This window comes from Phragmites australis, chromosome 10, assembly GCF_958298935.1.
Source record: "Phragmites australis chromosome 10, lpPhrAust1.1, whole genome shotgun sequence".
Taxonomy (NCBI): Eukaryota; Viridiplantae; Streptophyta; class Magnoliopsida; order Poales; family Poaceae; genus Phragmites; species Phragmites australis.
This window is the reverse complement of record NC_084930.1, coordinates 2,609,021-2,623,572: the sequence shown is the minus strand read 5'-3', so window position 1 is coordinate 2,623,572 and position 14,552 is coordinate 2,609,021. Positions and strand designations below refer to the sequence as shown.

At 43.9% G+C, this 14,552-nt stretch overlaps 1 protein-coding gene across 2 annotated transcripts; it reads left to right on the top strand.

Annotated features, from left to right (window-relative positions):
* The first annotated feature begins 6,130 nt into the window (after positions 1 to 6,130).
* On the top strand, positions 6,131 to 10,489 carry LOC133931381 (mitogen-activated protein kinase 4-like). Of its 2 annotated transcripts, none has more exons than XM_062378255.1 (4): positions 6,131 to 6,454; positions 6,561 to 6,642; positions 7,567 to 7,992; positions 9,512 to 10,489. In XM_062378255.1, the coding sequence occupies exons 3-4, from the start codon at positions 7,570 to 7,572 to the stop codon at positions 10,196 to 10,198; spliced, it is 1,110 nt and encodes a 369-aa protein (XP_062234239.1). In that variant the 5' UTR covers positions 6,131 to 6,454; positions 6,561 to 6,642; positions 7,567 to 7,569; the 3' UTR covers positions 10,199 to 10,489. The 2 variants fall into 2 exon arrangements, with proteins under 2 accessions (XP_062234239.1, XP_062234238.1); XM_062378254.1 differs by having other exon boundaries at positions 6,561 to 6,649.
* Positions 10,490 to 14,552: the final 4,063 nt, after the last annotated feature.

The window sequence follows — 14,552 nt, the reverse complement described above, 5'->3', positions numbered from 1 at the left end:
CAGACCGCCTCGACGTTGTCGCCCCTCCCAACCCTAGCCCTTCGCCGTCCTGGCGCCGCTGCCCTACCAGGTCGCCGCCTCTCGCCTCTGTGCCGCCGTCGCCGTCAACCGTCGTCCCTGTCGCGCACTGCTGCGTCGTCACTGCCCCGGCCACACAGCGCTGCCGCCGAACAGCCGGCCCACCGTTTCCCATCGCCACCTCTAGCTGTCGTCGCCCATCACCACCCCGGTCGCCGTCGCTTCCCTCTGTCGGCCGCCGCCCAATTGCAACGCCCGACCGCAACCGCGTGCTGCCGGCCAGCCGTGGCTGGAGGAGGCTAAGGCCGGGGGAGACCAGCCGGGGGAGACCAGTTGGGGAGGGGGTCGGACCGGGGAGGAACAGAGAGGAAGAGTGGCCGGTTGAAGGCAAGGGTCGGCCGAGCAAAGAAGAAAAGGATGAAAGAAAGAGGAAGGAAAGAAAAGAAAGAAGAAAGAAGAAGAAAGAAAGGAGAAGAGAAAGAGGAAAGAAAGAGAAAAGAAAAGGAAAGAAGAGGAAGAAGAAAGAAGAGGAAGAACAGGGGAAGAACGGGAATTTCCTCGAGTTCATCGGATTTTTGCCGTTGATTCGTGATCTCGCTGCAAAGGTGATCTCTTCGTAGTCCTTAGATGCCCGTGGTTAGTGGGGATCGATCATTTTTCGTCGTCGGTTTAGTGTGTTGGTCGATCTAGTACGTGCAGTGACTTAAATTGGAAATTGAGGTTTAACTGGTGTCGAGTTGAACCATAAGACAAAAATGAAGGTCGTAGGTCTTGTCGACATCTTTCCGATGGCGTTGGTCTTGTTCATGTTGGTTGAGCGGGTTAGGAGTAATTGATAAATAATGTTGTTGTCCGATGTGCTTTAGCTCAGGCTTTTGTTTCGGGTCTTCAGACCTCGACCTATCTAAAGGAAGATCTCGCCCATCGTCATGCTAGTCAAGTGGTAGATGTTGCTCCGTCATTTTCGCTATCGCCTTCTATGCGGCCCATGTGGGGTTTTGGGTGTAGGAGCGTGTCTCCTTTTTGCTTTTGTTATTGCGGCGTTTTGGTGCTAATTTATGCACTTGTTCAGGTGGTGCCGCTTTGAGTCGCAGTTATATTCCTGTCCTCGTCGTTGGTGAAGGCAAGTGAATATAGTAGTTGCATTATGCTATAGTTTATTATTTGATTGCCTCCATCTTTTAATTGCCGTACTCTCTAATAATCTTTTAAATTAAATGTAAGCATATTACTTCTGTCTACCTTCTGAAGATTTGATGATTTCATGGATTACGAGATAAAAGTAGCTGGATATGTCATTTACTTGCATATGTTCATACTCTTCATATACAATACTTAAAGTATATTCATATGTTGGAAGTATATCTATCGTTTATGCATAAGTTAGTTACCTTAATATTTAATTTTTTAAAGTTTACTTGAATCTTGAATTAAGAAATGGATGTAGCTAGTTTCGTCGCTTTGCAGTTGTTCTGTATCGTAATTATGCAATTCTTAAAATCTTAAGCATATCCTAAAAGTTATATTATTAATTATACATAAAGCATGTCACGCATATGCATTGAAAGAAAAGAGTTCCTTCCAAGGGAAAAGGAAAGAGTTCGTTGCTTACTACTAATACGAGTGATCTCAAAATGTTTTAGTGCTTGCTCGCCGGATGACAACATGACAAGGATAACGCTGAGTTGGTGACAGAGACCTGATCCGTCCCAGATGCCTAGATGCCTAAAAGATTCAGAGGACCTAGTGGCATGAGTGGCAAAAGGAACAAGCCCTTGCCCAACGTGCAAGTGCGTATGACATATGTGCTTTTGTAGCTGATCAGTACGATACTTCCATTCAGGTAGCTCCATGGACAACTAGACAAAACCGGAGTTGGAGCTCGCTCAGTGATAACCGAGCAAGGCTGACTGTGCTTGGACGCACGATGGCTGGGGCGGTACGTAGCACGGCCGGGTTGGCAATTTGAGACGTGTCGACCTGGCAGCCAGGGAGAGTAGAGAGTACAACTTCGCCGACTTGCCCAAAACCAAGCCTTGTTTTGGTGGCTAGCGAAGGTGGTTGCATCTTCTACTCACCAGTTTAAACTCAAAGTTTATTTTTATGTGTCTTATCAAGACGATTTTTTTTTTATAGGTGATATATCTGTCGACAACGATGTATATGTGATAACTTCGCCAATCTTCAAGTTCCGCATCTCCAGTTCTTAGTAGCCACTAAGTGGGTACATGCGTGCGTGCGATAATATGAGTGTGTGCGTGTGGTTGTTGTACTAGGGGCTTCTTAAAAACACTTTGTCGACTTCCCGAGGCCTTTGATTCGTCCAAGGACGCACGCAACGAAGCGAAGCGAAACCGTGAGTAAGACCATATCCAATTATTTTCCTTTCATTTCATTCCCTTCCTGATTCCCCTCTCCATTTACATTCCCTTTATTTTCTCTTATCTCCAACAGCTTCCATTCGAAGGGATTCGCGAAGGGAAAGGAGAGAGAATCCTGGGTTGAAGAGAATGACTTTGGGAATTTATTCGTGAAAGGAACCGTGAAGAAAAACTGTTGGAGCGCTGAAGGGAACAAGAATCCCTTTATGAAGGTAACGAGACTCGCGAAGGGAAACCGTTGGAGATATCTAACCACCGCGAAAGGTAAGGATTTTTTTAATAATATTATTTTATTGAAAAATTATAAAAATAATAGTCAAATTCATGAGATTGCAAGAATAGGTATATGTCGGCACGCGGAGTACCGACAAGGGACCTATCGATACTCTGCATGCCGACATCCTATGTGGCACTAGGCCCGAAGGTCTATCGGCACGCAGAATACCGACAGGTGGTGAGCCCGACTAAAGGAGGGTGCCACGTAGGCTTTTGGTACAGTGTACTGGCCTGTCAGCATTCTGCATGCCAACAGGTTATAAGTCATAACATGTTGGCACGCGGAATGCCGACAGGTGCCACGTTAGGCGTGTCAGCTTTCTGCGTGCTGACAGACGCCAACTCAGGCCTGTCAGCACGCGGAATGCCAACAGGCCTATAATAATTGGCCGGTCGTCGATTTCCCTCTTGGCCATTGGTCTTGCACACACGCGCACGTGGCGACTTGCAGAGGCGGCGGAGCAGAGCGCAGCGGCAGCGAGGCGACGAAGCGTGGCTGCGGCTCGTCCGCAAGCGGCGATGGGCGGTGGAGCAGCGACAACGGGCAGCGGCGGGCGGTGGAGCAGCGACAACGGGTGGCGCGGCGGCAGCTTGGAGGTGAGGTTTTTTCTTCAAAAAAAAATCTTCGATATAGTAAATTAGGAGTACAGAAATTTAGGTTAAAAAAATAGGAATACTAGAGATACATAGGATTAAATTAGAAATTTTAGATAGAAACTAGTTGTAGAAATTTTAGTAGACCTATAGGAATAGAGACATAGGGACTTAGAGTAGAAATTTAGAAGGAATGTAGAAACATAGAAATTTAGAAGAAATTTAGGGAATTTTAGAGATATAAGAATATAAACATAGAAATTAGATTAGAAATTTAGAAGGAATGTAGAATAGTTTCATTTGAAAATGGATAAATATTGAAAAAGTAGAGTATTATGTTTAGAGTAGAATTTAGATTGATATGCCATATTATCGATACAGAATTTAGAGAATATGTAGGAATATGCAGTATATTTAGAAACGGACTTGTCAGACACAATATTTAAAAAAAATTAAAAAATTATTTAGTGTGTAGAATGTAGGTAGAAAACTAGTTCGGAAACTAAATTAGGTAATTTTAAAATTTTAGGTAGAAAATTACTCGGAAATAATAAGTTTAGAATATGATTTTCACGGTACATTTGAAATTGGTTATTTATAATGTTTGGAGTACAATAGTTGAATTCGATTAATTAAAAATATAAGAGTACAGTATTTAGAGGATTTTAGAAAATTAGAGGATGATGATTATAGTAGTAATTATATGTATATGACAAATTATATGTACAGACTTTAAAGAATATATAGAAATCTGCAGTATATTTAAAACTGGACATGTCGGTTAGAATATTTAGAATGATGACAGAAGAATATTTAGCGTGGTATAGTGAAATTAGAATAATTTGTAAGGTTATTAGAGTTATTTTAGCTGATGGAATATTGATATTGTTTGTTGAATCAGGGATGTCGACTGTAGTAGGGTTTATGGTTTTTTACAGCCCTAGTTATGTCATGCAGTGTGACAATAGGGTGAATTTGAGTAACTTCTAGTATGTGGATACATAATTGCATAGTTTGGGAGAGTTGCGGCGGGCCCAAGTGATAGGTTGGCTGTATAATTTGCTGCAACTTAGTTCAGCACATCAGCGGTTGACGATGAAGGTTCTGATTCCTAGATGTCGAGAAATTGGGTGGCAGTGGGAGCTTTTGGAGGTTACGTGTTCGAAGCAATGGTAGCAATTTGTGTCACTGGGGTTGAGACGGGAATTTTCCCACTGTATCCTTGTAGAAGTGAGCCATGTTGGGTCGACTGAAGCTGAACCTAGCACCGTAGAAGCTATTGGTGAAAATATTGTCCATGAGGAGGTGTAGGAGAGTGGGGTTCCGGAGGTACCCCTACATATGTCATGCTTGTGCTACTGTCCTCTTATGACTAATGTTGTAGCATGAGCACCTTGGGGAGTGACATAGACTTGGGTTGTAGCACCAGCACCTCGAGGAATAACATTAATTGCAGCTCTATCATCAACCATGTGATTGTTTGAACCGTTCAAAACACAATGATTCCTTGCTCTAAGATGAATGTTTAAAACAGACTTTGACTTTGAATTAAGATCAACTTCCTCATAGAAAGTTTGTTCAAAGACATTGCATAGCTGAAGAATACCAAACTCAGTAGTTACAAGATTAAAGGAAAGGCACCTCTCGCTGCCACCTTTTCAAAGCGGTGTGACCGCACGCTGCCAACTTCTAGAGTCCAGTGACCGCTCGCTACAGGAAGGCATCCAATGCATGCACTATATCCACCACAACATTATCCCTTCTTCTATAGTACCACGCCTCTTTCTCTCCCTGTCGGCGGATGCTTTCGACATACGCACGTCAAGAATCCCTGAGACCCACCCTGGCATCGTAATAAGTCTCCCTCCAACACACTCAACGGTTCCTGGCAATATTCCCCCTTGTGTATATAAGGGTAACCCATCCATGGCTACTTCATCTCCAACACAGTCCAACACAATCCCTTCTATGGCTTCTGGGCCCGGCTCTGGGTCCGACAAGTGTAAGGGCAAGATGGGCCCTTACGAGCTATGGCGCGACATCCATGACAGATGCAAGCGTGAGGACGAAGAGGGAAGGAGAAATGAAGACCCAGAGCAGAAGAAGAGGGAACTGAAATTGGATATAGAAATGCACGAGCCACACATGCCACGGTGTGACTGCAGTAGAATAGCAAGCATGAAACTGTTCTCGCTTACCATGGTTGCTTGGTACCGTTGTGGGGTAAGTGTGCATGACATCCTACCGTGCTATGAATTTCATCTAATTCACATGCTTCCCTCCAATAGTATGGCAAGCCTAGGTGCAAGTTCGAACGGTACGCGGACGAAGAAGAGTACGCGAACATCAACTACGGTTACGATAAGACTGAGGTAATGAGGAGCGTAGATGTTGAACGGCCGAAGATGAGGCTACATGAGCTCAATGAATAGTGGTGGATAAGTTCCTCACTACCTACGGTAACATGGAGGTTCCTCCTGAAAGTACTTGATGTCGCTTAGAGGAGGGTGAATAGACGTTTCTTGAAATTTAAAAACTTCACAGCGGATTAAACTGGTCGGATACTCCAGGTCAATCTGGAGACTCCGAGTTATACAGAACTCGGATACTCCGGGTGAACCCGGATAGTCCGGCCTGAACATATAATTTATAATGAACAGTACACAGGGACACAATATTCCGACCTAATGGAGAGAAAAAACGAAATTGAGAAATTGGCACCGTCGCGCCAAATTAGTTGGCGTGGATGTCACATTCTAAATTATATTCTAAAGGCACGCAAATTAGATGGTAATTTTAAAGAGGCACACGGATTTGGGGGCAAATACTCAAATTTCTCCGCCGGGGGGGGGGGGGGGTCGGGCGGGGGCGAGAGCGACGCCGACCGCGCAGGCGCTCGCTGGCTCACGGCTCACCGCTGCGCAGGGTGCTCGTCTGCTCGCCCGCGTGCTTTGGTCGTCCCGTCGCTGCCTCCCTCGCTCGCCTCGTTGCCGCGTGTTGCCCTCCGCTCCGCTCCGCTCCTCGCGGCCTCTTTCCCCCGTCTCTCCCCGCCTCCGCAATAAAAATAGCAAGCCAGTGCTCTCGTTCGCTCCGACTCGCCTGCGCGTGCCCTCCCCTCCCCTCTCCCTCTCCGCTTACCCCGCGGCCCAGATCTGCGGCGGCGCCGATCGACGCCGCGTGTGCTGGTGGGGTGGCGCTCCCCTCCCTCGGTTGCTCTGACCTCTGCACGCCGCCGTAGCATCCAATCGCAGCTAATCGGAGCTTTTTCTCGTTCCCTTTCTGTGCGTGCAGCGAGGAGGAGAGGATCCTGCCGGGTCGTTGGTGATGAGAGCTTAGGCGGCCGGCGCACGAGTGCACGCGCCCTGCTTCTAAGGTATCAGGTGCGAATCTCCTTCCTGTTCTGCGTGGAGTATTCGTTTCGGTCGATCTGCCGTTCCACTGCTCGCTTTCCTGAAGAATTGAACAGCTCATGGCCTTCTGCGCGGCAAAGCGTGCGATTGATGAGGGGAAGGATTGGCCGGGTGGAAATCAAGCTTCCTTTTCTGTGTCGCGTGCTGCTCCACCGGACGATCTTAGCTAGGGGAGTGAAGGGGGAGCAGGAGCTGTGTTCGACTGCAGCGAATCGAATCCAATTTTGGCTTGGGATTATTATGTCCGGTTTCGGAATTTGCGCTCCGGCAACGTTGGAACTGAATTGGGGTGCGCCAGTTATGGTCAAATGCATATTCCCACATGCACCCCAAACAGAAACGCTATTTGAGATGTGAATTGCCTGGAGATTCAAAGTAAACTCGATAGGCTACAGAATATCGTGTTGATTTTGATGTTGAGTTGTGCTAAAACGAGTGGCGATTGAATGTGGGATGAAAGTTGGGGTTGTCTTAGGGAAGTTTTCCTACCATGCATAGTCAAAGTCTCGAGTTCCAAAGGGTCATCGATGCAAATCGTTGAAAGCCTGCTATGCCGATGCCTTTTCGTTTTCTTCTTTGAGGCAAACCGATGCCTTTTCTCTGCATCAATTGTATCTGTCCTATGTAAACTCTGCTCGGTATGCCGAGCGTCCGATCCACAAAAGATGTATGGAGCCTGTGTTGTAAAGGTCACATTCACGCTAACTATATATAAGACACATATAGAATAATACTTGGCTGATCAGTTCATATGAAACCAGTGTGTATCACTCAGGTCTCTCCTGTGTGCAATCATAAGAAAATTACCGGTGTTCTATCCATTCATAAGTATCCCTTATTGATTTTTAAAAGTTTATCTCCTATCGTACTGACATGTGCTTTTCAAGAAAATGGCGATGATGGTGGATCCTCCCAATGGCACGGGAAACCAAGGGAAGCATTACTACACTATGTGGCAAACTCTATTTGAGATTGACACCAAGTATGTGCCTATCAAGCCCATTGGAAGAGGAGCTTACGGAATAGTTTGCTCATCTATAAATCGTGAGACCAATGAGAAAGTCGCAATAAAAAAGATAAACAATGTCTTTGACAACCGTGTGGATGCACTACGGACACTGCGGGAGCTGAAACTTCTTCGACACTTACGCCACGAGAATGTGATTGCTTTGAAGGACATAATGATGCCAGTGCATAGAAGGAGCTTCAAGGATGTCTACTTAGTTTCTGAACTCATGGACACTGATCTGCATCAAATAATTAAGTCATCTCAACCACTTTCCAATGATCACTGCCAGTATTTTCTTTTTCAGGTAACTTTTGGATCTCTTTCCAGTCCTCACTCTTGTTCATCGCTCCATGACATGAGCTATATATATTTTTATCATTCCAGCATAAATATGGTAAAATAATTTTCCACCTTGACATGATATTTCTTATAAGTTTTAGCCGCTAAGTTTATATGCTTGCACCGTAATTTGTTCATTTGCACCTTATGCTCTATCTGGTTGCCATTGCCAGGATTTGCTGACCTGTCCTATTAGAATATGAGATGCTTGTCCCTATACCGATCAGAATAGAGTTGAGAATTTTGTAGTCCTACCATAAACTACGCCTAGTGTTGTCATTGGCAATATCTTGTTTAGTTGATTTATTCTGTTTGACTGGTTTTGCAAAAGTGCATTTGTTGTGATGCAGTATTGATTTTGTTAGTTTTATACAAGTCTGCAGCCACTTCACGGCTCAGGCATCTCTTTCTTTGTTATACTTTGGTTGATATGACGTTCTTGTTGAGTTCCAAGTCGTTAGGTGCTAAGTGAGAATAAGTCACATTGGCTTTTGAACTCCATATAGTAGTCATTTGGTTGGTTAACTCCACATCCATTTTGAGAGCACAGCTGTTGGAACACTTTTGCGTTTTGAATTTGAGATATAATGATTAACTTGTTGAGCTGTTGTCTTCTTAGTGCATCAACCATGCTCTAATGTAAATCTTACTGGTTTCCTATTGTTCTGTTATTTCTTAGTCGTTGTCTTCCTTATGTGTAAAGCTTCACACATCATTTGGAAGTTTGGACCCACAACTCAGCATCCATTTACATTTTCTTACAATTAATAATCGAAATTTGCAACCACAGGTCAGCATCTCTGAAGTTTGGACCGAGTTGGATAGGACAGCATTAATGGTGCAGTTGGACAATGATACATTGATACTTAGATTGTACTGTCCTAACATAATATATCATATGAGAAAATATAGGAAACTTCCCAGGCTTAAAACTAAACTCAGATCTTAGGGGAGTGGATAAGAGCAGATATGATTTCTTGACACCCCAAACAAGTTGTTCTCAAGAGATCAAGGACAACTTGGACCTTAGATTAGAAAACCAGAAACAATGAGAAACTTGGAAATAATATTAATTAGTTGGTTCTGATTTGGAATGTACTTGACAGGCTCTTGTTTTTCCCTCTGAAGTTGCATGGTTCATCAAAACAGTCTTTCAGCATGGCTAGTAGAAGCTTATATTAACTACTTCCAAATGTTGTTGTTTTTTGCTTAGGAATTGTTTTTCTTGGAAGCAATTCAATACAGGGCAAATAGATTCAGACAAGTCAATACCTTAAGCTCCTCAATATGAAAAAGTTTCTATAGGTGAATTGTAACTTAAGCATCTAGTGGACCAAAACCTTCCTGTTCATTCTGTCTTCAGATTCTTTTAGTTTGTTGCTGTGAGATCTTCAAATTTGAAGTGTTGATTCATATTACAGTTTCTGGATTCCTTTTTGTCTATCAACTAATATTTAAGTTGCCACCTTTCTTCTTGATTGTAGCTGCTCCGAGGTCTGAAGTACCTTCATTCAGCAGGGATACTCCACAGAGACCTAAAGCCAGGGAACCTCTTGGTTAATGCAAACTGTGATCTGAAGATCTGTGATTTTGGTCTTGCCCGCACAAACAATACCAAAGGTCAGTTTATGACAGAATATGTCGTCACCCGCTGGTACAGGGCCCCTGAGCTGCTGCTCTGCTGCGACAATTATGGTACCTCAATAGATGTCTGGTCTGTTGGCTGCATCTTTGCGGAGCTACTTGGCCGCAAACCGATTTTCCCAGGAACTGAGTGCCTCAACCAACTCAAGCTCATAGTCAATGTTCTTGGAACCATGAGTGAAGCTGACCTCGAGTTCATTGACAACCCAAAAGCCCGCAAGTATATCAAGACCCTTCCATACACCCCCGGCATTCCCCTCACTAGTATGTACCCACAAGCACACCCTTTTGCCATTGATCTGTTGCAGAAGATGCTTGTCTTTGACCCCTCAAAAAGGATTAGCGTCACTGAGGCTCTGGAGCACCCTTACATGTCTCCACTGTATGATCCAAGCGCAAACCCTCCTGCTCAAGTGCCCATCGATCTTGATATAGATGAGAATCTCGGCGTAGAGATGATCCGCGAAATGATGTGGCAGGAGATGCTCTACTACCACCCGGAGGTCATCGCAGGAATGAGCGTGTGACAGGCAGCAATGAACATGTGACAGAGGTCTGCTATGTCAGGATCTTCACATGTTCGTCTTTTGTGTAAGCTAACTGCGATTATAGCACCTATCAAGTTATCACTACGTGTATCAGACTTTCAGGTGATATCTTAATGTAAATATGCACGCAATAAGACGTCGTATGATTTTTTCTTGTTTTTTTAGTACACGGACTACGTTGTTGTATGAGTAATTGAAGCGGAACTCAGTATTTAAGACTTGTAATTTTAGACGCTGATCTGTTATATGGAAATCTCGTGGCCTTTGTTCCATCTATTTGCTTTCTGAGATGTGATAATCACTGTGATTTCCAGTTAAATATGTATACACTTTTTTACGGCACTAGAATTGTATTTTGGATACTGTTTGTTTGGCTTCCTGTGAGTGGCACTGCAGTGGTGTATTGCGGTGGAAATAAGTCCTACTTCTAGAAAAGTTTTACAAAGTTATTTTCAAGCTCTCCAATGTCAGAACAAGATAATTGTTTGAATTCAAGAATGAAGTTTGACGAAACAAGCAATCAGGGGCATGCTGGTGCTCCTATCACTTGAAATAAATCATAGTAAGTACTAGTGCTGCCTCACAATGCCAACATGGGCGATACCGAAGGTGCAGGTGATACAATGGCACATTCAGCCTACGATTTATTGATGGTATGTAGTACGGGCTAGCTGAGCTGGTGGTTTGGACGCAGAAATCGTCATCTTCTGATGGAGTTGAACTAGAACGTCGATCCGTTGAACCCCAGGTTGCATCCCTGTTGCACGAAGAAAAAGAAGATTATTGATGTAGAATCTGGACCTGCTGAGTGCTGAGTGCTGACCGAGAGCTTGGGCTCCAGGATCTCAGCAAGAGCTGCGCTCAGCTTCTCGTTTACGCTTGGGCCGATCCCGCCGATGGACACGAGCTCGCCATACGCCGTTGGTTCTTCGCTCGCGGCGAATGACATGGGCACGGGCCCGTTGATCGACACCATGACATACTGCGGCGCAGAAAAAGAAAAAAAAATCTGAACAGTGAACCGTGCAATTCGTATGAGGACAAGCGGGCTATGGAACGGAGGCATTGCGTCCAACGGGTGGGGTGCACGCACTACGTACGGATTCGGGCTTGTGTGGAACAGATGGAGCACAATGATCGTGATTCGGGCTTGTATGGAACAGATGGAGCACAATGATCGTGATGTTAACGAATTATCTGAGTATGATCTTTCAAATGATGATGAGGACGGTGTTCTGGTTTCTGCAAACTAGGATAATTTTAACTCCAACGATTTTGCAGTGAATCAAGAGAATCAAGTGGTCTGGAAGTATACGTAGAATGAGGTGACTCAATGTGCTAGGTATCTTATTAGTGAGGCCGTAAAGGATGCTATGACTTAATATGCGATATTGCTTCGATAATAGTTTTATGTTGTCAAATTAAGCAAGAAAAAATATGATATCAAGTGGTAGCTCGTGGTGGGCATACGACTTTAAGGGGAAATGAGTTGACTATTGGAATATATCGATTGTGGTCGAGAATACTTGTATGATGGAAAAACTTAAGCCTAACCACAGGAATATAACCTCATTCTTTGTCATCAATGTGATGTACGCTTATATTGTGAACAACTTGAACTACGACTAGAGTCCATAATCAGGCAAATCGAAGAGAAGTACAAGTACACTATCAGGTACAACAAGGCTTAGAGGCCGAAGGGGAAGGGAATCGATATGAGGTTCGAGACCTACGAAGCGTCATATGAGAATCTACCATATTTACTATAGACCATTGCTCGAAGGAATTCGAGGACATATTACGACATTAATAAGTACTCGTTGCTGTCTAACCTGTCAAGTACGTCTTGAAGCAATATTTCTTCACAATAAGAGCATGTATTAAAGCTTTCAAATATTGTCGGTCTATCTTTTGCATCGATAATATTTTTCTTATTGATAAGTTTATGGGATAAATCCTAACTGCTATTGGGATCTATGGGAACAATCAAGTTCTAACGTTGACCTTTGTATTTGTGGATGGTGAGAACAGCAACAGTTGGTATTGGTTTCTGTATTATGTGAGAATTATAATTATTTGTGATCGTCCGAATATGTGCATTATATATGACCGACATGATGGGATGCTCAAGGTAATTCTAGATCTGCAAAATGGAACGGACGATTGCTTGAGTACGACGGGCGACACGTGCGGCATGCTCATTGGCAGCACGCACGCGAGTGGCAGCTGCACGCGGGAACGCCACATGCGAGTGACGCCCTGGAGCTATGGCGGGTTCGGCTCGCCAGCATCACGGTGTCTATGCTGCTCGCGCCCAAAGAGATCCATGAGGGCCAACTACGCCATACGCCGACGGTGTATGGGCATGGGCAAGTGGTGGAGGAGCTTGTCGCGATGCTCCTCGGCTAAGCCGGAGGGAGTTAGTCAGAGCAAGAAGAAAGACATAGGCAAAAAAGTCTTTTCGCTCACCCTCTCTCTCCTAAATGACTATTTTATATGATACGGTGTCCTGCAGACCAAACCACAAAATTGTAGTGTCCATCAAGCAAAATCGACGAGTAAAGTGTTTCAAAGACCAAACCATACTTTATCAGTGTCACAGAAACAAAAATCCCAAAAATAACAACCATCAACCCAGAACTACGGCGTCAAACTGAGCATTGTTCAGTTAGCTAGGATTCTTGTGGTAGAGTTTGTCCATCTAGACTCAAGTGCTATATTTGGTATAGGTACTTGTATTTTTTTTAAATTAAATCACAAGAGAAATAATATATAAAGAGAGGTGTATTTTGTGATCAAAAGACGTGTCCACGTTAAATAGTTTCAATTTTTATTTAGATGTGAGCATGTATATGTGAGTGAATATGTATGTACCTCTCACTTGTACTTAAAAACCAGTAGATGCCAAATTATTGGTTCCTTGACATCATCCCCATAACCTACGAGTTATCTTGTCCAAAAGTAGTCAACAAAAGAGCATAAGTACCCATTAGCACGCAGTATACAGTATATTAGAACCATGCAAAAGAGTTACGAAATTGATACTTGAAAAAAAGGAAAAAGAAATCTCGGCATCTCGCACCGAACCGTGCAATGCCGAATGCATCCTTCGCAGGTCGCAGGTTTGGCGTTATCCACAGCGAGGCTGGCCAGTTGGACCAAACCGGCGCTCGCTTGGTTTGGTGCGATGGCGGCAGCCACGGAGGGAGGAGATGAGTCGCTGTCGGCGGCTAACCGGCGTCCGCCGTCGGGTGTTTCCCGGGCGGGCGGCACCCAGCGTGCGTCGCGCGGCCGTTCTAGATGCCAAAACCAGCCTGCATGCGCCGACCGGCGGCGATCGAGACGACCTGCGGGGCGAAGGATCGATCAGGTGCGTCTTGCTTCCGGCGGCAAAGGCAAGGAAGGACGGAATTGGCGATGCCGCGGCCGTGTCAAAGCCCGGACACAGCAGAAACACTTGTGATCGGGTCGACGGTAGAGCGATCTGGTCGCCCGTGATTGGGTTGACAAGGTGAAGCTCCGAACGGTCGTCTTTGCCGTGATTTTTTATTTTTATATTTCAAAGATCAAAATATTGTAAAATAGGTACCCGTTTAAAAATATATATAGAAATACGGTACTGTCTTCCGTTGGAAATATCCTCCTACCAACATGCGGCAGGTAAAAAAAATACAATATTTCAATGTTGTCAAAATTTAAAACAATATGTCAAGTCTCTCACGGTGCTAACAGTCAGTCGAACACGGTATCACTAAGCCTGCCCGGGTTCGAGGCATGACATACCCTTAATAAAATCCTAGAGGACGTCCTCCCCTCGATGCTCTTTTTTAAAAAAAATAAAACACTATAAAAAGTTATGAAAAAAAATCTAAAATATGTATATAGTGTAGAAGGTATTATAATATAGTTCTTCAAAATTTCAAATCAAACAATTACTTTTATATTTTGTATTTTTGTTTCTCATTGTACAAGTCATATTTTTATCTGATTATTTTGAAGAGCTAGATCACAATATCTTTTACCCTACTAATTTTTTCATGATTATTTTGATAATATTTTAAATTTTGAGGGCCATATAACATAATTTTTTTATTATTTAACCTGTCACTCGTCTGAAGGCTGATATGTTTATTTTTTTTAAACTTATCGTTTGTTAAATATACGACAGGTGGTGTCCATCACACTTTCAACTGCTGACAATAGCCTGTTTTTATATATTTTTTTCAAACGGATGCCTATTTTATTTTTTTTATTATCGAATTAAAAAGATCTTTGCCTTAGTCCGTTCTGCACCAAGCAGTCGCCGCCTCCTTTTGCCCTCGCTCACCGTCCA